This window comes from Dermacentor variabilis, chromosome 6 (assembly GCF_050947875.1).
Source record: "Dermacentor variabilis isolate Ectoservices chromosome 6, ASM5094787v1, whole genome shotgun sequence".
Taxonomy (NCBI): domain Eukaryota; kingdom Metazoa; phylum Arthropoda; class Arachnida; order Ixodida; family Ixodidae; genus Dermacentor; species Dermacentor variabilis.
In genome coordinates, this window is record NC_134573.1 from 83,393,762 (window position 1) to 83,417,734 (window position 23,973).

Here is a 23,973-nt window from a genome sequence, read left to right on the forward strand (position 1 = left end):
CAGCCAACAGCACAGTTCTGCCACTGAAAAGCGTCTACGCAGTCGGCACTCGCTGCGGAAGATCGAAATTTCGATGCTCATACAAGACGCATATCGCGTTCCCGTGCACCGAACATCTGCACTGTCTTGGGCTTTGCTGGCATCGCGTGCAGCAATGAACTAGTAGCGGAAAAAAAAGCTGAGAAAATAATCTGAAAGATAGCGCAAGGCAATGAGCAGCTCGCAAGCTCATGTTGAGGCGGACGGAGCAAGGGGCAACAACGACGCGAGCGTGGCGGGCGCGGCATCAAAGGGAGCAGCCGCTGCCACCGGCGCAGCAGCCAATGGCAGGTGCGCTTTAGCCCGCAGGATTTGAACGCGCTGCTCCAGCCAATCAGCGCTCCGCATCTCATTGCGGGAAAACACCAATAGCGTCTCAACCGCACCAATGATGGCATTTTGCAAGGCGGCAAAACAAATTCACGGTCAAAACGACACCAAGATGGCGCGGGCAGGCCACATGGGCCGGGAATGGCGCGCGCACGAAGTTTGACTTCATTTTGGCATTTGCGCGTGTTTTTTGGGTCGTGGTGGCCTCAAAAGTAGCATTTTTTTGGTACTTTGTGGTTGAATTAAGTGCTGATAATTACAGAACAGGTAGTTTATAAGTCATACAACCCAAAAATATGGTTTTTCAAAAATCGACTTTTTCACTATTTTTCGGTTTTCGAGGGCCGCGTCCGCGTTGCAGGGTTCAGAAGCCTTCATCATTCACCTACAACTCTTTTGTGAAGCCCTTCAAAATGCAAGGGCACCAGGCTGTATTTCCAACATAGGGCCTGTGGGACGATTGCCGTTATTGCGAGCTCGAAACGTGTCGCGAGGTAGCCTAAATACTGTGGTACAGCAGACTTTCATTAGTTCGACTCTGGTTAATTTGACTTTTCGGTTAATTTCATCCTGGCCGAAGATCCCGGCCAGCGCCCATGCATTTCTATAGGCCCAAACTTTCGTTATTCTGTTCCTAAAATTGGCCTTTGCCAGATAATTCAAACTTGACGCATCAGCACGCATGTTCCTGAATGCCTAAAGACCTGGCCGACGAACAAAGGCTCCTCCCCATCCCAAGCTCAACAGGGTGCAGGCTAGGGACTTGCGCAGGCTACACAAGGTGTACCCCAACAGACACAAAGACAACTGTCCCTGGTGTGAAGATACACCGACACTCCAGCACATCACATACGAATGCCCAGGGCACCTGGCACATGCCATCTCATTGCTAATTACAGACTCGCTCGCTAACTGGTCGTGCGAGGCGCGACTCGCCGGTCTGGACTTGGGAAGCCAGATGGCGACCCCCAATCAGGCCTAGTGAGCCCTGAAATAGGGGCTCCACCCACATACACCGCTCAGATTTGCGAGTCAATAAAGTTGTTCTTCTTCTTGTACTGCGGTAAAAATGACTTAAAAAAGAATGTATGGCAAAGCTGACTTTAAAAAAAAAACTGGTGCACGTTAGATTTCGAAAGTGGCCATGCATTTGATTTGGGGGCACGTTACAAACGGGCTAATACCTTGAATCAGTGGTGTGTTCTGGCATTTTTTCTGCTTGTTTAATTCAACTTGCTGGATAATTTGGTGAGTTTCATCGCTCCCATCAGGGTCGACTTAACGGAAGTAGTCTGTATTGGTTTGCAAAGCTTTGGGATCATCTCTGGTAACTACTCACATCAGAGCATCAGTCTTGAAGTGCAATAAACTGCACATGTCTGAGACTGACATTGGCTTCACATGAACGAAGTCGCGGGCTCTGTTTCACTTCACTTTTCTAAGAGCTGCGAGTGTGCTGTCTCCAGGAGGCTGATGGTGACATTAGACATACCGAGTCTCGGGCCAGCGTGTAGAATGGACAAACCCTGTGGCTGTGTGGAGAGGTGCGGGAACAGGCATCTACAATTTATTTATTTATTTATTTATTTATTTATTTATTTATTTATACATACATACATACATACATACATACATACATACATACACACACACATACATACATACATACATACATACATACATACATACATACATACTGCAGCCCGTTAGGGCTATGGCAGGAGTGGGTGTACATGCGAGGAAAACTGATTATGATATGCAGAAACAAGAACATAGAAATATAAAAATGTGAAGGAACTATAAATCAGCAATATCATTTAAATATTGAGAAATGGGTCACAAACAAACTTCGGCAGGTAACAAATTCCACTGTTCAATCACGCGGGGGAAAAAACTGTATTTGAAAGTGTTAGTACATGGATGGAGTGGTCTGATATTAGAGGCATGATAAGCTCTAGTTGAATTCGGGCAAGCAGGCATTAAAAGGAAGGGATCTGATAGGTGACAAAGAGAGTTCTTATAAGAATATAAAATCTTCAGAGATTCTATGTGCCGCCGTCTAAAAAGAAACTAGAGGTTTAATTCCATAAGAGCAGCTGACGGTGAAAAGTCTCAGTCGTAGCGACGGTAAACAAAACGAATTGCCTTCCTCTGGACTGACTCAATGCAATTAATTTCACATTGTTTATATGGGTTCCATACGGAGCAAGCATATTCTAAAATTGGGCAAATCAGTGTTTTGTATGCTACTAATTTAGTGTCCCTCGGAGCAGCAGACAAAGTGCGGCGGATGTAACCAAGTTTTTCTAGCACTTTACTACAAATGTAATCTGTATGTTTGAACCAAGACAAGATGGGTGTAAGAATGACGCCTAAATATTTGTATTGAAAAACCCGTGTTAGTGGTACACCGTTGCATATATAACCAAAGCATACAGGCATGTGTCTGTTAGTAAAAGACATTATAACAGTTTTATGAAAATTTATGCTCATTTTCCAAGTAGCACACCAGTCACAAAATGAAACAAAGGAATCTTCAAGGCGCTGATGATCAGCGAGTGAGTCAACTGGGCTGTGCATAACACAATCATCTGCATAGAGGCGTATTTTTGAAGTAACATGGTCTGGGAAGGTCGTTAATAAACAAGAATAGTAGAGGGCCAAGTACGGATCCCTGTGGGACTCCTGAGGTGACGTCGACTACAGACGAATCCGCAGAATCGTAGCATATGAATTGGGAATGAAAAGGAAGGAAACTGGAAATCCAAGACACTAACTGAGGATTATTCAGAATATTATGAAGTTTCAAAAGCAATTTAGAGTGCAGTACTGTGTCAAAAGCTTTGCTAAAGTCAATGAAAATGGTGTCAATCTGATTACCTAAGTCGATGTAATGGGAAAGGTCATGAGTGAACTCTGTAAGTTGTGTTACAGTACTAATACCGCGTCTGAAGCCGTGCTGAAAGCTGTTCAATAGGTTATTATTTTCAAGGAACAGTATTATGTGCTTATAGATTATGTGTTCTAGTATTTTACATGAGGTTGCAGTTAAAGAAATAGGCCGATAGTTAGATAAAAGCTGCCTGTCACCAGATTTATATAAAGGTAGTACTTTAGCTCTTTTCCAGGAAGAAGGCACAATGCCACTATTAAGGGACTTCTGACATATAATGAACAGATATTTAGATGTCCATAGCGAGAATTGTACTAAAAAGGAATTCGGAATTCCATCAGGGCCGGCTGGTTTTTTAAAAAAGTATCTAAGTTTAGTATGAGATTCAAAACACCTTCTAGGCTAATGTTGATATCATCAATTGCATATGAATCGTTAGTTGCAAATGTTGAACGACTGGAATCATCCGAGGCAAATACTGACTGAAAATATGTATTAAATGCTTCTGAAATTTCTAATGGATCGTTAACAACACTGTTGTTGACTTTAAAAGATGTGGAAGAACAGCCAGGAGATATGAAAGACCAGAATTTACTGAAATTTCTAATGGATCGTTAACAACACTGTTGTTGACTTTAAAAGATGTGGAAGAACAGCTAGGAGATATGAAAGACCAGAATTTACGGGGGTTAGACTTGAGCAGTTTCGGAAACTGAACATGATAGAAGAAATTTTTGGCCGAGGTGGTTTTTTTCTGGAGTTCATTTTTGACCTGAGCGTATGAAACGCATGCCTTAGGATTATTCGAGCATTTAAAGTGAAGTCTACCAGCACGTCGCGATAATTGCAGCAGTTCTCGGTTCATCCAGGGAAGGTTATTGCTTTTTTTTCTTAGTTTTCAAAGGAACGAATCGATATATACACGATTTTACTATGCTTTCAAAACACGCCACAAGCGCATCAACGTCACTAGATAGTCCAAGTGCCAAAAATGCGTCGAAATTATTGGATAGTTCATCTATGATACGGATGTCATCAGCTCTGGAAAAGTCTCAAAACGTGAACAGTGTAAAACTTTGGTTATGGATTGGCCGGTTTACAGATAGAAAAACAGCATTGTGATCCAAGATACCATCAATTATTTCGTACTTGTAACCCGCCTTGGCAAAATCAGCGCTGAGAAAAATCAAATCCAGTACTGCGTCACCACGGGTGGGACTGTGAACAACCTGCTTTAAGCCAAGAGATAACGAGAATTCAATAAATTTCTTGTTTATTTCATTACCATGATCAAAAATTGAGAGAGACGTCCAGTCGATTCCGGGAGCATTAAAATCACCCAGTAAGACGAAATTTGAGGAAGCTAAATTCTCTTGCAGTAAAAGTTGGTTCAGGTTGTCAAGAGTTTCCAACGAACTATTAGGGGGACGATAGAAAACACATATGTTTAAGAATTGTTTACCGTAGTAAAGTCTACAGCAGACTGATTCTATGCCTAGTGGAGAGAAGAGGACTTTGAATTTGAAATCCAAGCGAAATAGCAATGTAACACCACCACCTCTTTGATTATGACGATCATTTCGCATGGTGACGTAAGCTGGCGGTGTAAACTCCGAGTCATGAATACCCACGTGTAACCAAGTTTCGGTGATACCAATAATGTCAGGTGAATAGGACAAAACAAGCGCAAGAAAAGGGGAAATTTATTAGCTATACTTCTAGCATTGATGTTCATAATGGTAAGATCTCTTTGGGTTGTAGAAGAAGGTCAACCTGTTGCTGACTGTGATGCGGGACCTGCTGTCTTAGAAAAGTTGCGACGATTAGAGATTTTTACAAGGGAGTTGGTGGAATCGCACCAGTTATACCGAATGCTGTCAATGAAAATATGGTCAAACCTAACCTTAACAGAAGACCCATTGTTGCGATGCTGACTGGACGCCTCCCGTAGTTTCTTCCGAATACCACGAACTCTGGGAGAAAAGTCATCAGGAAGCCTAAGTCCGGAATCCATAAGCTTAAAACCAGTCTTCAGCAAAGTAAGCTTGTCACTAAAATCAAGCATTTTCAAAATTGCCGGTCGTGGATGGTTTTCACGAGCGCTTCCCAAACGATGGAGGCGTTCGATGCGAGGACATTGAATGCCAAGACTGTTGAAATAATTCAGATATTTTGGAAAGAAGGGAATCGTATGTTACATCAACAGTTTCTAATAAGCCATGTAAAATAATGTTGTTCCGCCTAGACCGATTTTCTAAATCTTCATTCTTTCCAGTCAACTCAGTGACTGTACGCTTTTTTTTTCAATGCCTTTTTAACAGCGGAAATGCGCAATTCAAGTGCCTCGAAGCGCATACCAACAGAACTTTTTATCTCTGCAATGTTGTGAGCCATGTCCTTATTGTTAGTCAATATTTCAGTCAAAAGTTGTACAAGCACAGGATTATCTGAGTTCGACAATGCTTCCTCAACCACCAGCTCTCCAGTAGGATTAGAAGCCCTCGGCGAATTAGCAGAGCGGCTTGAATGGCCCAAAGAAGCGCGAGCCTTTTTAGTAGATTTAGTCGACCGGGTCCCTGTAGTGGGTCTAGGGTTAAGCTCGATATCACCACTCAAGAAAAGGCGGTTGAGGGCCGTCAACATAACAGAGCATACATCATGAAAAGAAGGTGGCTGTGGGCAGCAGAGCAACAGCAAAAAATCTACAATAAAAGCTCATTATTCAAATTTCACGGGGACCCTCACTGATTTCTGAATAAATAGAATTCAAACTAACAAAACTGATAAAGAGAAGGCTACGTTTCATGATGAAAGGAGTGGCACTGCCTCTGGAACCATCGCCTTTTATTTATGAAAGAAACCTGTGATCGTTTTCTGCTTTTGCTTTTTCTGTGAAAGCATCTTCCTCATTCTCTTCAAAACTCCATAACAGTCGTGCACAATTCAGTCCTTCAATCACCTGCAATAACAAAGGCCGCTCCTGACCCGCCGTGGTTGCTCAGTGGCTATGGTGTTGGGCTGCTGAGCACGAGGTCGCGGGATCGAATCCCGGCCACGGCGGCCGCATTTCGATGGGGGCGAAATGCGAAAACACCCGTGTGCTTAGATTTAGGTGCACGTTAAAGAACCCCAGGTGGTCAAAATTTCCGGAGTCCTCCACTACGGCGTGCCTCATAATCAGAAAGTGGTTTTGGCACGTAAAACCCCAAATATTATTATTATTAAAGGCCGCTCCTGTGCTTCCTCTTCTTCAACTGCGGCATTGTGGTCATCTTAGATCCACCGCGCAGTCATCGCTGACTACTTGGGCGACAATGTCATCTGTGACAGCACTGCAGACCATGGCACAGCTAAAGATGCTTACGTAGTCTGTGAAGTTGAAGTTGCCCTACACTTCATGCACAGACCTCAGATGTGCTAATGACATGCGTGAGCATGTGGCCCCAGATACCATCGCGCCTTCCACTGGCACACAGGCATTATCAGTGAGATTGCTCACCACTTCTCTCGGTGTGCTTGATTAAGCATGCTGCATGTAATCATCAGCATGATCATAACATCAGTGTCCCAGTAGAAGGCACTGATGATAGCTGCAGCCGAGCGCTTCTGTGTTGTTGATAGATGTGAAGTCTGCACTGAACAAGATCGTCATCATTTTCCTCAATTCCACTAGCCTCTGGTATTTGCCACACGAAGGCATGGTGACGTGCAACTCTGGTTGCCACAACAGAAATGTCCCGCAACAGAAACAACAGTGCACTGACACAACAAAGATGATAAAAAAGTAGTGGCAGCATATTTTGCTAGCTTGACTTTTGCGACTGGGGAGTTGTGCGACGAACCACATCGGCCACATGCTTCACTGTCGATGTTGGTCTAGCTAACCATTTGCAAAAATAAATGTAACAACATGGCGGCCATGATGCGATTTCGGCTCATTTACTCTTTTCCTATTAATACAGACCACAAATGCATAGCCTTTGAGATCTGAGGGAGCTGTCGCTGAGGCATGGATTGGTTAGATTGTTAAGTACGTCGCGCCATCTGTCGCTTAGCTGTGAAAGTGAGCATCAGTGCGAGCCAGGATCTGGCCATGGCAGCGCATAGATTGAATTATCCACGACAGACCTGATTTGTGTGTGAATTGACAAGCTTTATTGTAATAGGTAGTTGACTGCTTTATGACAAAGGGAAATGGGTGTTTGCTTTGCTGTCGCTTTATTACCAATGTGGTGCAGGATTGCGCGACACGCTGACAACTTGTTGGGTTATGCTTTGCTTTCCATACACATATCCTGTTCCGAACATTTTATACATTATATATATATTTGCTACTTCGGTGATGACATAGTTAACAGAGAAAGTGCAGATAAACGAAAGTTTTCAAAGGAGGCCTAACAGGCGAGCAGTCCGCTGGCAGCATCAGTGCACCAGTTGCTTTAGCATCAGCCAATCAAAAGGCGCCTCTCAGCGTGCTGACATGCCAAGTCAATAGGAGGGCTCCTTGCATTGAGAGTTTTGTCAGACCGGCCCCTGATTCTTGTATGTTTGCGCTATTTCTATGTGGCCATTGTAGGCAAGGAAGACTGAAACATAAAGGCAGAAGCTTGAGCTTTGGAAAAAATACCATGAGCTCTGTTCATTACAAGCATGGCTGCACAGCTGTCTTTATCCTCTGCGTTGGCTCTCTCATCTCTCATTGTTGAAAGATCATATAGAGGATAACTGTTTAGAAGACACATTTTTAAAATTCATGCTGGGAAACCAAAGCATTGCAAAAAGTGTATCTGTGCTTTTATCAAATGAAAAAATGTGACATGGAGCTTGATAAGGAACCCTTATTGAACAGAAACTTTTTTCTGGTCTTTGCCAGCTATATTGCGGTGTTAACGCTCTAAAAAGAATGGGATCAGTAATGTGCAAGAGCCCCTGCAGTGTATCTACAATTTTGCACGTCCCGCGTGCATCACTATCAGTGATGTTTGACCGCATCTCGGCCATTTGAGTTGGGCGATAACATGGCCTAGAATGGTCATCACCGATCAATTGCTTGTATTGTCTTAGAAGTGCATTGGTACCAATCAATGACGATTCATTCGTTTTCTAGAGACATACATCATGCTTAATGTAGCAGATGGCTTGTGCACCACAGTTGACAAATGTGGGGAGGCATATTTGACCAAATAATGTTGCACTATGAGCTGGCCTCTTTATTTTGAATAAGGAAAAAGGCTGTCTTGCTTTATCACGAACGTTAAGTCCACTGTTTCCTTTTAAGTTTCATAGGCAAACTGCAAGGTAGTGTTGCATTAGGAAAGCAAATTAAGAGCTTACCATTACTATCATTGCTATCGTGTATATGTTGTGCTTATGTCACAGCCTGAAGTATGTGGCAGAATGTCTAGAATAGCACCTCGAGATGGCGCTCAGTGGCGGGGGAAAATGATATAGCTCCGTGAACATGGATGCATTTTGCATGTTTTCGGGCTTTTCTTTTTCTTTGTGTCTGCAGCACTGACAAAATAACTTTTTTTCTTCGACTACTTGAGAGTATGTTACACGTAAATCATTTTGATACAGTGTAGGTTGGGCATTTCTGATGCTGAAACTAGTTGTTTTCCAAAGTCAATTTCGTATCAATTCTTGCAATCTGATTACCACACTGCCTTGTAATTTTGACACAAATAAATAGCACACTATGCATTGTTATTTTTTTGTCAACAAGAGTAGTGAGAGTTCTATAAACATTCTATGTGTCCTATCTTTCAGGAAAAAAATATGGCAAAATAAATGCAGATTTTAATAACTATTCTCATTTTCCTTCAATTTTGCTGAATTTTTTTGTGGCAGTTAGGGGTTAAAGTCTTTCCATCTGCTGTCTTCTGCAGAAAGCCAGGAAGTGACGCTGCACCTGCTTGACACGGATGTGGTGCAAGTGCTGGGCAACCTGTCGCGTAACATGGGCGTGCTCTTTGTGTGCACCAATCGCGAGTGTGCAACTGTCCTGCGCACAAAGCTGGGCATGAACCGCAAGCTGCCTGGATACTTCGACCCCGCAGGCACTGGTGAGTAGGAGCCGAGCGCCCTGTCTGGCCGTTGCACTAAAGCCATGCAGTGAGGCCTGGTTACTATGAACCCCACATTAACGAACTTCTCAGATTGACAAACTTTTAAGAAATCTGCTGCTGACTGCTTATAGTTTCAGTGTATAAGTGCTTCAGTGCTGCGGGCTTCAGTGTACCGAAATTTTCAGAATAACGATCTTTATTCAGTTTCCATTTCATGTTAATAACGCCCCAGTACTACGAACTAATATTGCGAAATCTGGGGATTCTTAGATATCCGCGTATCCTTTGCTGCAGCCGGAACAGTAGGCTAGCAGACGACAAGGCGCAGAAAGCGAATGCTGCAGTCCAGGGGTTAAGAAAACCCGAGACAGTGTAGGAAGAAAAAAAAAAGAAAGAAAGAAAGAAAGGGTCTGGTGGGGATTTTTCCCCCCCTTCTTTTATTGCAGAGGCCACGCCACATAAGGTTTTGCAAGCGCATGCTCCACCCAGACAAGTGTCGCCTAGCAATGGAGGCGCGTCACTTCCTTCTTTCGCCCTTATTTCCACGCAAGCCTCTTCTTTCTATCATGCTTCTTTCTGTGGCCGTACCAGATACGTGCATGTGGCTTTGCAGCTACGTGCGATGCCACATGGTCACCGCACTTGTCAGGCGGTGTCGTCTACATGGGCTTGCACTTTGGAATAGTTGGTGTCCACCTCGAGTGAGACAGTTGCCGTGAGGTGTCCGCGGCAAGGAATGTGAAAGAGAAGCATTACACTTTATAGGTGACATGGAACTTCTTTGTCAGTGGTTTTCTCTTTGTCAATGTCTATTTTGCGTGCGCCACTCTATTGTATATACGGTAGTGCATGACGATGGAATCTATGGAAAATAACAGCTGTGCGGTTGAGGGCCAACAGGGTCATTTTCGTTGAAAGCGCATATAGTGACAGCATTTCAACATTTCACTGTAATTTCACTTTCGTGGAAACTATCTTGTGCCTTATTTATTACTGAATAATGGAAACTTATTACTGATTATTATTTATTACTATTACTTAATTATGGAAACTATCTTGTGCCTTATTATTACTGAATGAGGCAGTTATGATAAGTGTTCCAGTTCGTTAATTTAGTTAGTAAGCGAATGTTTTAAAGCTTATGCAGCTGATAAAACTACTATCCTTACTTTTCGTATGGCTTTCTACTAATTTGCAATCGCAATCGAAGCTTTGCCTTTCGGGCAAAACTGCAACTTCTTTTATTAATCGCAACTTTAATGCATTGCTAGTACCGTATTTACTCAAATGTAAGGCACACCTTTTTGCCGATAAAGCGGCTCCAAAGATTGCATGCGCGTTAGAATCGAGTATGACCCTAAATCCGCATTACCATATCGCCATCGGCATTCGAAAAATAGCCGCCTCGTACGCGCTTCTAGCCCAGCTGCCGTAGCTTCCTCCATGTGCATACCTCCATGTTGTACGTGTAACCAGGCACTGGTGTAACCTAGTCTACCGCCTGTCTTTCCATTTTCTGCGTTTATTCAATCAGCATGGAAGTGCCGACTGCAAAGACACGCCGAGTTCATCATGACGCTGTAGTTAAAAGAAAATTATCGTGTACGCGGAGACGGACGGAAATCGGGCCACCATCACGGACGTTTGGAGTTCCCGAAACTTCCATGCGAGACTGGCGCAAACAGAGAGAGCGTATTTTTGCCAGCGAAGCAACAAGGAAGGGTTTCAGTGGACCGAAGCAGGGCCACTTCACCAAAATAGAAGAGCTGCTCACGGAATACATGCAAGAGCAGCGAGCGGCACAGCAGCCTGTGACGACCGATCTGCTCAAAGTACGGGCGATGCAGTTAGCCCTACAGAAAGGGCTAATGTGGAGTTCATGGTTATATTGCGCTCAGTTTTACAAACACGATACTAAGGAAGGACAGGACGTGGACGGACGAAGCGCTTCGTCCGTCCACGTCCTGTCCTTCCTTAGTATCGTGTTTGTAAAACTGAGCGCAATATAACCATGAACGTTCACCAACTAGCCCCCTTCATTGCTTTACTTAATGTGGAGTGATTTCAAAGTGAGCAGGTGCTGGCTATCAAATTTTATGAAAAGAAAAGGCTTTTGTCTTCGAAGGCGGACAGGGATATGCCAAAAATTGTCCGAAGAATATTACGAGAAATCACACAATTTTCAGCGGTATGTTCTGAAGTTGCTTCACAGAAACGGCTACCACTTCGGACAGATTGGAAATGTCGATTAGACACCGCTTTACTGTGACATGCCTGCCACCACAACCGTTGGAAAGAAGGGCGCAAAGCAAGTGCGCGTTTTGTCTTCCAGTCACTAAATAAACAAGAGTCACCGCAATGCTTTGTTGCACTGCAGATGGGAACAAGCTGCCCCCGTATCTTATCTTCAGGCGGAAGATGCTTCCGAAAGGAATCGTGTTTCTGAGTGGCATGATTGTGTGTGCAAATGAAAAAGGTTGGATGACCACGGACTTTGTCGCTGACTGGATTGGTAATGTTTGACGGAGGTGGTGGCAGTTTGGGTCTGCGTGGGATGCTTGTGCTCGATGCGTTCAGGTGCCACCTTGATCAGCGCATCAAGGACAAGCTGGCTGCATGCAACACCGTCCTTGTCGTGATACCCAGCGGCATGACATCGCAGCTCCAGCCGCTCGATGTTTGTTTGAACAAGCCAATGAAAGATAAAATTTGGGCGCTCTATACCGAATAGCTTGTCAGTGGCTGCCACAAATTCATGCCCGCAAATAAAATGAAGCATGCCTCGCTGTAGGACTTTGCAGGATGGAAAGATGCATGGTGCACGATCCCATCTGCCATGGTCAACAAGGCCTTTAAAAAGTGCGGGATTTCAAGTGCCATGGATGGCACCGAGGATGAAATGCTTTGGTCGGTTGATAGCAGTAAGGAGTTGTCTGATAGGGACGATGAGTGATACCTACTGCCCCACGCGACTCGTGCTGGCACAGTGAAAATCTTGGCGGCAAGGTACGCTGCTTCCATTTTTATTTTTATTCATTGCAACTTTAATGTATTGGGAATGAATCTGTTTTTTCCGAATAATAGAAAATAGTATTTCTATATGAAAGCACAAGCTGCGTGGTACTTACTCTTTTTTTTTTTTCTTTTTTGATCATGGAAAACTGGTGCATGTTACAATCGAGGTTTCCTTTTCTTTTTTAATTTTTTGGTTACGGGAAATGGGTGCGTGTTACAATGAAGGGCACATTAGAATCGACTAAATACGGTATATGGATATTCCAGGTGCATTTTTGCCATCGGCACCGCGATGTTCTGTATAAAGTCTAAGGTCAATAACACCGTTGCTGCGCATGGTATGCTGTATGTGCGAGTGAAAGTACGCGAGGGAAGCAGACAATCGGAGCTCAGTCTGGTGCTCACGAAGGAGAAAGCAAAGAGCAAACCCTGCCATTTTCCATCAGGCAAAAGGCTGTGGGGTGATGGGAGGGAGGGGGGCGGCTTTGTGTTCTGGTGGCAACTGCATATTTTGTGACCGGGTGCAAGGGGAACTGACGATTGTGGCTCGATCTCGCGTGCCATATATGAAAGAAAGCGGGGAGGCAGCATGGGATGGGGCGGGTTGGGGGGGTGGCTTCGACTCTGCCAATGAGTGCGTACTTTATAAGGCTACACCAGCCGCATCTTGAAAGCGATCTGCAGACGGCTCATAACATTGTGTGCGCTGTGTTCTCGCCGCTTTTGCATTGAAATGATAGACCGCACGAAGGTCACTTCGCTCCCTGCTGCAGCTGCACTTGCTCACACCAGTGTCCAGCGTCTTGTACCAAATGTCTGCGCAAATTGAGTGTGATGTGTTCATGTTTGCTTGTGCTCACTGACACCACGCTTAATTCACTTAGTAATTGAATGTTTGCAAGTTTCCACAACCGATAAAGCTACTATCCTTACTTTGTACTGCTGTCTACTAATATGCTATCGCAATCGATGCCTTGCCTTTCGGGTGAAACAGTGACTTCTTTTGTTATTGTCTTCTTTTTGTTCATGTGCATACACTTCTTGCACCTATCAATTTCATTGTCTTTTCTCTCCGTTTGTTCTGCATCCTTGAAGTTCAGCAGGCAGCTGCAGTAGATCCGGGCGCAGTGTTTCATAAAAGCAGGCAGTGCGATGGAAGGCCCCATGTATGGCACTCATTATAGGTTAGCATGCCCACCGGTTGGTGTACTCATTTCAAAAGCGTGAGTGTGTAACGAAGAGTGTCAGTTAGGTGTGTGCGCGTTTGCGCATAGAGGTAGGAGCATGAATTAGCGCCGGTGATTGTAAAGCTGAGTGGCCGCTGAAGGGAGCAGCATAGCAGCAACACCCTCTTGCATCACGTCCTTTATAAAGTCCCAAGTGTGAATAATATCCTGCTAAAGTAGATGCTTGGAGGAGTTGGTACGACATGCTTGCAATTTAAAGCAGCGTGAAGGACTCAATGGCAGTAAAAGAAGGAAACAGATGTGGCACTGACTCACAGCAAGGTTTATTCGTGACAACTGTGCAATATATAATTGCACACGCAAAGTCAAGAAACATGAAAATCATCTTCTTTGTAAAAGTGATCGAAGGCCTGCTAACACACGCCAGTGCCTCAAGAATTTCTTTCTTGTGTAAGCTAGTCCCGATGATGTTACACGCGTTTGAACTTCGGAATAGTTCAGGTGTCCGCCATGAGAGAGACAGTTGTGATGCAGTGTCCATGGCAAGGAATGGGAAAAACAAACAAACAAAAAGAAACATTACGCTTTATAGGCCTCATGGAACTTCTTTATTGGTGGTTTTCTCGGCGTCAATGTATATCTTGCGTGCGCCACTCTGTAATATATGGTGGTGTGTGGTGGCAGAACGTCACAGTGCCGAAAGTTGGGCATGCAGCCAGTCTAGACATTGAATACCAAGGTGACCAAATGTCACTGAGGGTACGCCGTAGGCATGCTCTCTTAGCCACTCATTCAGACAACGGCCTGTTTGGCTGATATACCGCTTGTCGTAAGACAGGGGTAGGCAATACACCGCTTCAGTGCTAAGAATGAAATGATTGCGATGTTCTTTCTTGCAAGCTCGGTTTTCTTGAGCACTTCTTTGATGGCCCTGCACAAACCAGCCAGCCTTCCAAGTGCAGAAAAAATTGAAGCCACATTACCTTGGCTGGCGATTTGTTTGAGGGTGTGGGCCACGCCGTGAATGTACGGAATAGCAATAAAAATCCTTTTGTCTCACCCCTTGTCGCGCCTTTGACGAGCTAGAGTACTTGTCTCGGGGCACATTTTTGTTTCTTTTAGCAGGCAATTAAAAGGTCCCTCATCAGGTGTGGCCTATTTGAGTTGACAAGTGCAGAGCATAAAATGCACGTTAACGATCGTGTTTGCAAAGAATTGCATCTCTACATGCCGCGGAAAGGTCTGAAATTTCAATCCAAACGCCATTTTTCCTTTCCCTCACGGTGACCGAACTCCAAGCCGGATGGTGACGTAGTCGTGTCCTTACACCTACGTAGTTGTGTCCTCAGTGTGAAGTCGCTCGTGGTGACACGTGACTTTGAGAATTATTCAAAGTAACATCTGTTATTTGTGTGATCAGTTGATTGAATTGATGAATTGAAGTTTCGAGAAATAATAAAACACACAAATGGAACATCTGCGTGTTTTTTGTTCTACTTCGCACTGAAGCAAGAGAGATGTACTTCCGCTTCGCCTGCTTGTTCCCACGGTCGTGCAGTCATGTGCGCAGGTACCGAAACTGTGCCATTTTCTACCGTGTTCCAGCACGTGATCATGCTTTGCGATCTGCTTGTTCTGCCTCAGTATTCGTGTAGCACTGAATTAGACCGCTAGTCATGTTTCCTTGTGCACAGCGCGCAAAATCGTGCACTGTGCAGAACAAGACATCACAAAAGCTCATGCGCAACGCCGTCAGCAAAAGTGTGGAGCACCCAAAAAAAAAAAAAGCGAGGAGGAAAAAAGAAATGAAGGCAGCGCCCGTGACGTATACATTACGCGATACTCGAGGTCCGGTATGGGAGAATTCAAGGAAGGAATTTCACTTGCGGAGTGAGTGGAGAGAGTCTCTCGCTATGCAGTGGAGCTAGCCTTGTGAAATCATGGGTTCGCGGCACTGAAATGTTTCTATCTTGTCTATTAATGAGCTGATTTGAAAAATTTTTGCGGCAGAACACTGCCTAGAGGACACATAACTTCCAGCGTATAACCAAAATTTGCTATGGGGCCTGGTGAGGGGCCCTTTAACAACTATGGTCAAAGCTTAAAAAGGGAACCCTGTGTTTCTGAGGTGTTCAGTTTGCTTTTTGACTCTTTCCCTACTGCGCCCATTGGGTATCGTTAGCCCGCTATTGATGGTTTGAAACTCCACTTTTGAGACTTTATGCATGGCTCATGGGCACACTGCGCTGTCATATGTGAAGGGGGAGAACAACTTTTTTTTTAAGCAGTTTGCTGTTTTCCTGTCAGGTGGTGATTTTTGAATGCGCTCCGAAGTTTTCGCGATCGTCAAAATGTAGAAAGCAAAAATGGCCGCCTACTATCGATGACTGGAAACGTCGCTTTCGAGACCTTCCGCGCCACTTATGGGCACTCGTGCCACCTGATGTGAAGGAGGAGAACTATATTTTTATTTTCTGTGCGGTTCGCTTTTTCCTGCCACGCGTTCATTTTTAAATGAGCTCCGAAGCTTCGTGATTGTTAAAGTAGAAAGCAGAAAGGAGCACCTCCGGTGCATGGTGCTCTTGATCGAGTTGGCTCAAGGAGTGTCCGAAAAATCAGACGAGAGGTTGCAAGGTGTCCGAACTTTTGGCAGTTGTTATACAATGTGGTCTATGGGGAGAATGGCGGTGCCGCGAAGCAGACAAAATAATCAAACGTGTCCGAATTTTTGGAGTCCGAAAAATCAGTCGGCGACTGTATATGCGTTATTCTGAAATATGCGCTGTATTAAAATTTGTATTTCTGAAATATTTTTATATTGAAAATATAGGCAATCTGGTGTGGATTTTTAAAATATTCGTAAATTGAAGAAATTCGTTAATGTGGGGTTCGCAGTAATCAGATTTGACTGTATCGGGCAGACGGCATTGTCTGAATGAGCGGCTAAGGGAGCACGCCTATAGCATATCGTCGGCGACTTGGTATTCGCTGCTGAGACTGTGGTTGCGTGCCTGACTTTCAACGTTGTGACATCGTAAAACGCCACCAGTACCAACTTACACAAGAAATTCTCAAGACTCTGGAAATGGCTAGGCTAGGCAATGTGCGTGTTTGCAGGCCTCTGATCACTTTATGTAACAAAGAAATTGATTTTCTTGTTTTTTGACTTTTTATGTTTTTGGCGTGCAATCTCTACAGCATACAGTGACGATGTCTGATGGCCTATTCTTTTTATCATTTCTTTATTTTCTTTTTTTGTTATAGGCTGTGCAAGTATATACAGTAATACCTCATTAACTCGAAGTAGTAAAGACCGGAAAAAATTTAGAGATAAGCAGATTTTACTACTCACCAGCTTTCCAACAAGAGCTTCTAAACTGGCTTTTCGTAAAGGTTTCAAAGAAAAAAGTAAAAACCTACAGAGATATCAACCAGCTCCATTTTTCGGCACTGCCATTTTATTCAGCGCATAAAAACTTCATTAGGCAGGCGTGCTTTGGGGTAGCACTTGAACCTAAAAAGGAGTCCTCAACACACATTGCATGAGCCGATTGTTCCCACCGCTACATTCAACCATATCGCAGCAAGTGAAGCATGTTCCTTCCTTCGGGTGATGTCGGCACCTCTCAAGGTCTTTCGTCGCCGCTGCCTTTGCCGTCCCCTCTGTTTGTAGCCATCCCAGTGATTTCGCCGACAGTAAATTCACCCGGTACATCCTGCCCGCATGGTGCGTGCTCGTGAATGCTCACGTCGCTTTCTGTGCCACCATTCACGATAAGTCCGTGCTGCGTACGCAACAGAAAGCGACATGTGCATTCACGAGCACGCGCTATGTGGGCAGGATGTACCGGAATGCATGTGGCATGTGCATTTTTATTCTACGTTGCGTAGAATATAAGAAATCCATGCTGCGTGCCTTGCATAAAATAAAATCAAAAACAATATCACTCTTCTAATAATGAATTATGTGCATTGCATAAATAGAACAAAGCGAACTGCGTCAAGTGTGCTATCTTGCTGGGCCTGCCTGTGAGCACTTCTCTCCTGTCGCATGATATGCCTCATGGTTGCTTGACCTGGTTATGCTAGTAGGTAGTCTCGTGCAAAGCTTGTTAAACCTTCCGGTGGCCAAATTTTTGTTCTGCTGTCAGATGAGATTTCAAAATATCCGAAATTTGGCCCAAAAATACTTCTAGATAAAGGGCAATGAATACATGGCACGTGTGGGAAATGGTTCGGCGCCACGGATAATCCGAGTTAGAGTTAACGAGGTATTACTATATTGCATGGTTGTGATGAATAAACCTTGTTGCGAGTCGGTGCCATGTCTTTTTCCCTCATTTACTAATGTTCCGTCTTGCGTACTGTTTTAAATTAAAAGTACGATGAGATCCTATCGCAGGCCACGCGCAATGTGCTGGGGGTGTGAAGGCAAGGCGAGAAGGATGGTGGCTTGATGTGTGCCGTCTTCCCGCACAAGCGAAGGTAGCATGAAAGTAAATTGTGCGCACAGTAATTGATGATCAAGAGTGCAATAGGGGGAGAGGGGAAAAGGGAGGCGAGCGTGGATCTCCTCCTTTAGCCTGTACGTGGCTGCGCGTAGTTCTCAGCACAGCCGAGCGCATATGCGACCCGTGCGCCCTATCTTTTAGACAAACTGTTGCAGGGCAAAGCTGGCCAACACGATATAGCTGTGGCTTCATGTGCGCCGTCTTCCTGTGCATTTAGTGTTGGAAGTCACAGTCTTTAGTTCCCGAAATGCGTTGAAGTGAGAGGTAGATGAAGCGCTCATTCCCCTGCCTGCGCTCTTCATGATGGCGTCGTCCCGCTGAGGGCGACACTATCAGCTGCTGCCACGAAGTAAAGGCGCGAAAGCATAGCAGGCTTCACTTTCTGCTGCTGATGTGAAGGTATTGTTGACATGGCATGAAGCCATATCTTTCGTTGCTGACACTGAAATTCAACAAAATGAATCCCTTTTCTCATTGAAACTTCCTTTCTTTTTTACTTACTTGATATGAAAAATTTGGCGGCCTTTTCCATGCAAGAAAAATTTGTAAGCAACTATGCTTGCTTGCATAAAAGGTTGAATTTCAGTATAACGATATTCCTGTATAACATAGCAAAGTGCCGATTTAACAAACTTGTTATATAGAGGCTTAACTGTACTATGTTTTGATCGTGAGTGCAAATGCTGCACTGTTACCATTGGTCGCACAAACAGGTCACTCCACTTATTTGCTGGTAAATAAGTTTGTATCTTTGATGCCTTCTATGTAATAAATATGTCAAAATTTGCGACACAATAGTATCATACTTAATTATACAGTTTAGACCATTTATAACGTAACCACTTATACTGCAGTATAGCAGAAGCAGCTATAAGGTGACTTTTCCCGAATCCCACTTACCCTCCCAAAGAACTTTGTGTATGCATGCTGCTTATAGTGCAGCCGGGCTAGATGAAATATTGGTTATAATGATGCTTTCTGCAGGAAAATTATGCAGAGAAGTGGGGTAGCGAGACCAGTTCTCAAAGAGGTGCACTGGCCGATGGTAGGGCTATGTGGAGGAGAGAGAGGTGCAGAGTGAACGAACAAGGAAAAAAAAAAAGTTTCGGCAGTCCAGTGTAGGTGTATGGGGATTTCCTAGGCGATGGAGAAGCGTGTGCATTGTTGCTCTTTAGTTCTTCAGTTTGTGTACGCCCATTACGATGCACATTGTCATGAAGAGCAGATATCGCGCATGCAACCTTGACTGCTGTCAGTTTAAAGCAGTGTTCCACAAATTTAATTTAAAGCTTTTAGGCTCTGCGTCCACTTGCGACCTTCTGGTGTTCGTACCAGTACGTGTGTATAAATACTTTGTAGGTGTTCCCAATAGTTGCCACAGCAGATTGCCCCAGAAACCAAACTTCACTTCACACGGGCTGCTGTCAGTTGCTTGGGCTAGTGATCACAAAGCCAAGCTTCTCGCTACGGCATGACGCACGACACCATGTAGGCTTGGCCTAACCAGGGTGCCTTGTCGACAGTTGGAGACTAAAGTGATGGTTTGGTGCCGAGTCATCGACACTTTCACTCTGTACTGTACTTGCAAAGCTGAGCAACACCTCGACCGTGAAAGGGAGGGTACAGGTGGCACTGGTAATACTCAAATGGCGGCAACATGGTTCGTGGCTGCCATGTTTTCGAAATCGTGCGCTCACAGATCAGCCTGAGAAATTGAACAAGAAACTGTGCGATGTCTGAAATTCAGGTCGCCATTCTACATTAGTTTCGTTGATTTAGTGGAGCTGCCGTAGGAATTTCGAATGATTGAGCGGATCAGAAAATTGAGTGGGCGAGTTTACGTTCCTGTATGCCGTCTTTTTTTCTTTTCTTTTTTCCCAGTGATATTTAGCCTGCTTCATGCGATAACTGTGTATCCTTGGACATTAAACTTTAAATGTTCGTAAATTAAAATGGATGTAAACATTCTCGTTGCATGCTTCTCAGATAGGGGTGGCTGCTTGGTCCAAGTGTTTTGCATTTGTGCAGCCTTTGAAAAATGTTTTGGTTATAGTGCGAACATTCGTGACTCTGGCAACCTATGCTATAAGCAGTGTATGCTATACATCAAATAACATAATGCATACCTATAACTTTCTTTCGTTTATGACACTCTATCTCTTGTTCATGATTGCCAGTAGTGAACAAAGTCTTTAGCATTTGTAGTGTTGCCTTCTATGTATGAAACGGGCCATAGTTGAGGCCGACCTCACAGCTTTACTCATATAATAACTCTTCGTTACTCATGAAGGGCAAAAAATAATTTAATTGAACTTTCACTTCACTATAATGCACTCACAACAGCCTTCTGTGAAAGCCAGAGCATATCTAGAACATTCAGAGGATGTCTCAAGCATTTATTGGTCATATTGCTGCAATTTTAGGGAATTTGATAATACCAGAAGCATTTATTAGACAGTTTTAGTTTAGCGTGCTGAACTATAGCATATGCTATACGCTATAGTACAGCGTACGCTAAGCAGAGCACGTTTTTTACAGTTTTAGTTGGCCTGTGCCATTTTTGGATCTCAGAGGCCATGTGCCGTCGTTGCAGCTATCTCCTGACTGTAGCGATAGGTGGCGCTGACATCTCAAATGTTTTAAAGCCCCTCAATTTTTCAAAAGTAGCGCCATTCTTCGATCTTTCCGTCACTCCGCTCACCCTGGCGCGTCCTCCTCCACGCCTTCTGTCGCCCCAGCCTCCTCCGCTCTTCCATTGGCCAACCTGTGTCACGTGGAAGCAGGCGCCGCGCTTTTGCATATTTTTTTCTTTCCAGCGCGCGCCGACCTCCATTGTTAGGCCTGCGCGACGAAAGTACGGCAGGCAGACTGACGGAGTGCGTTGGCGTAATAGAATGTGTAGGGCCGAGAACTTAATTGCGATGCCATGCTGCTGCGCCTTCGGTTGCCGCAACAGACACAGCGAGGGCAAAAAGCTTTTTGCTTTGCCGTCCGGCGGGCGCAACGCAAAAAGAAGTGTGGATTCGCAGGATCGGGTGGGCTGACTTCGAGGAAGCGGCGAAGAACGCACGGCTTAGTGAAGTAAGGGCCACAGCTACTCACAACCTCTTATTTTGAGCCTAGTTCACGCCTTCCGCTTCGAAAAAGTGTGTGTTCATGCTCTGCATGGTTTTTAGCGCGTTGTTTGACTTTCTTTTTAGAATGTGCTCTCTTTGTTTCATGTAGTTTCGTCTTGCGGTGAAATGCACGCATCTGCAGCTGGCCTGTGACATAAAAGCGAGCTCCACCAGAAGTTAGCACATTCTCAACGCTTTTGCAAGGCTTAATATGACTTACGATGCAGTCTTTTAGCTTCGAATGTATGCCCGCATGTATTGATTTGGATTGTGGTGATTAACGTTTTTAACGTTCCGAAGCGACTAAAGCTAGGATGCAGGTCGTAGTGGATGGCTCTGGATAACTTTATCTAGCTCGCCTGGGGATGTTTAACGTGCACTTTGATCGTAGAGTCGTACAAGGGCTGGTAAATTCCTCGTTGGCGTTTCATAATACTTGCGCGGGCGCGGTATCGCTGCTTTAGAAGTTGGCGCCTCGGCGCGATTGTATTTCTTCAATAAATTTTATTTACTAGTTGTAACACCTTGTCATTATTTCGTATTATTGACGGCGCCTCCAGGGCACCAAAGCTAGAACCAGGACTGGATGGGGCTCGCCGAAGCCTGTGCATGCCAAGGGGGTATAAGATCGCGGACAGCCAATTTTGTATGCGAACACTCCCTGCGACGCCTGCATTATTGTAATGTCACGGGCTCTTCAGAGGCCACCATTAGCCATTACATGTGCTCTCCTGGAGCAGTACTTGTAAAAAAAAAAATATATCGTCACAATTACCAAAGCACCCTGCAATTAAAAAAACGGCCCTGTTGCCAGGCATTGCTGACACAGCCATTCCGGCTGTTTACGGTCAGCAATCTCTCACGTGCCGGCCGAACAAAAGTATCCTGCAGGTACGTAAATGAACCTACGAAACCACGTACACATACTTTCACGCTGTCAACACCTGAAACTTTGGTAATTACGCGCGTGTTTGAGTACACTGCATGGTTGCGTCGTATTTCAGCAACACGAACTCTCAACGTCGCGCGCTTACGCCTTAAGTACGCCTTGAATAATGGTCCTTTTCTCTATTTCTTCCGCAATTCCAACACGAAATTCTAAAGGCCAGTTACCGACTGATGAAGAAAGATCTCGATTGAAAAAACTGCTCCGCAGGGCTCGAACGAACTTTTCTGCGGATTTCCTCCCGTAGCGTGTTAGCCGTCGTCTGCTACGGCAGGCCCACCGGCGGCGGCGCCACCGTTGAGGCCGCGCCGAGCGGAGGAGAAGGGAAGTGAATGGACTTTGGGAGATTGAGGGGCTTTAAAATGTTTCTTTCGTTAGGCTTCAACTCATTCGAAACGATAAGTAATTTCGAAAACACCACAAAATTACCCATAATACTCTTTCGTCGAAGCCGTCTAAGACTGAGCGAAAGCCGTTTACACAGTCATTTCCTACGAACAAAGTTCATTTTACAAAAGCAACGCCAAATTCAATTCGAAGCGGGCAGCCAGGACCGCCATCATGTTTCACGCAAACTCCGCAAACCACGCAAAGACGCTAACGCTAAATCTGAAAAATATCGTGCGTACGCTATACGCTATGGGTCTTTTAGCGTTCTGCGCATGCACGGGGACGGCCCGCAATTTTATAGCGTATGTAATGTTATAGTGTATGCTAAACTAAAGCTGTCTATTGACTGTTTTCTTAAAGTGTTGAGGAATCTCAAACACGTTTGAGTGATTCACACAGTCGTCGTGCAAGAAAAAAAAGAAAGAAGAAATGCACTTGTGTTTTCAACAGAGCTTTACAATTTCGCTGTGTATTTTGAGGCATTGCTGCACCACTGAAACAGTATTACTGTGGACCAACTTCTTCAGTTGTCCCGAATGAACACCACACTGCTGGCACTGTGTAGCAATAAAAGAAAAATAGGAAGAAAGCAAAAAATCTGCAGATACCTTCATCAGTTACACATGCTGCACTGAATGAATGCATAGGCAGCTGGGAAAATTTCATTGCAATTGAGCAGCATTGGTGTGACCACAGCTGGCATTTGGGTGATGAAAGGTCTCTTCCTTGCCATTGTGAATGATGTGAAACAACAAGCTGTGACCAACGACATTATTCCTTGGAGGGTGACAGCATGTTGGAGCCTTTGCCATTGTATAGAGGGGGCAAGTTTCAACACCTTATCAGCCAGTTACAATTGAACGCCATTACTATGAATGCCCCTACCGCAAATGCCTCTACAACGAAATGACCTGTATAACGAAGAATGAATTATGCCCCAGCCAAACTCCTATCTTTCATACGTATTGTGAATGCCTCTATAACGAAGACCACTGCAATTAATTTGCCTATATAACAAGAGGAATTTATGCATCCACAATGGCTGGTTTGTTGTTTTACAACGAATGCCGAGTAAGGGTGTGCCAGTGCCCTGCGCAGATGTCACTGATGCAGGCTCAGGGCTAGCTCTAACGGCAGCACTAGTGACGCACCTGACGAACTTGCCAATGTCAGAAGTATAGCCCTGCTGTACTGCTTCATAAATTGCATAACCCATACGCTGCTTGTTGTAATGTGGGTGTGATGGCTGACAAATATGTCGGAGTTGATCACGTGATGATATAAACGTGACCGACAACTGACAGTCTTCAGTCATCTAGGGTGGAAAGGATGCGTATGTCAACGAAGACAACGATGATGAAGATTCTGTAAAGGAACCAAGAATTTTGACGCAAATGGAGACGATTGCGGCATTTGACTATCTGCAGCTTTACTTTATGTCGCCCCCGCGTTTCGCCACGGAGCATGCCGTGAATATC

At 44.6% G+C, this 23,973-nt stretch overlaps 1 protein-coding gene across 7 annotated transcripts in view; it reads left to right on the forward strand.

Moving 5' to 3' along the window:
* The window catches only part of LOC142584906 (uncharacterized), a 140,212-nt gene that overhangs the window by 64,132 nt on the left and 52,107 nt on the right, over window positions 1-23,973 (forward strand). For all 7 annotated transcript variants that reach the window (XM_075695247.1, XM_075695248.1, XM_075695246.1 and 4 more), the window contains one exon: window positions 9,151-9,327. In XM_075695247.1, coding sequence (XP_075551362.1) covers window positions 9,151-9,327 — 177 coding nt within the window. The remainder of the gene's footprint in view (window positions 1-9,150; window positions 9,328-23,973) is intronic.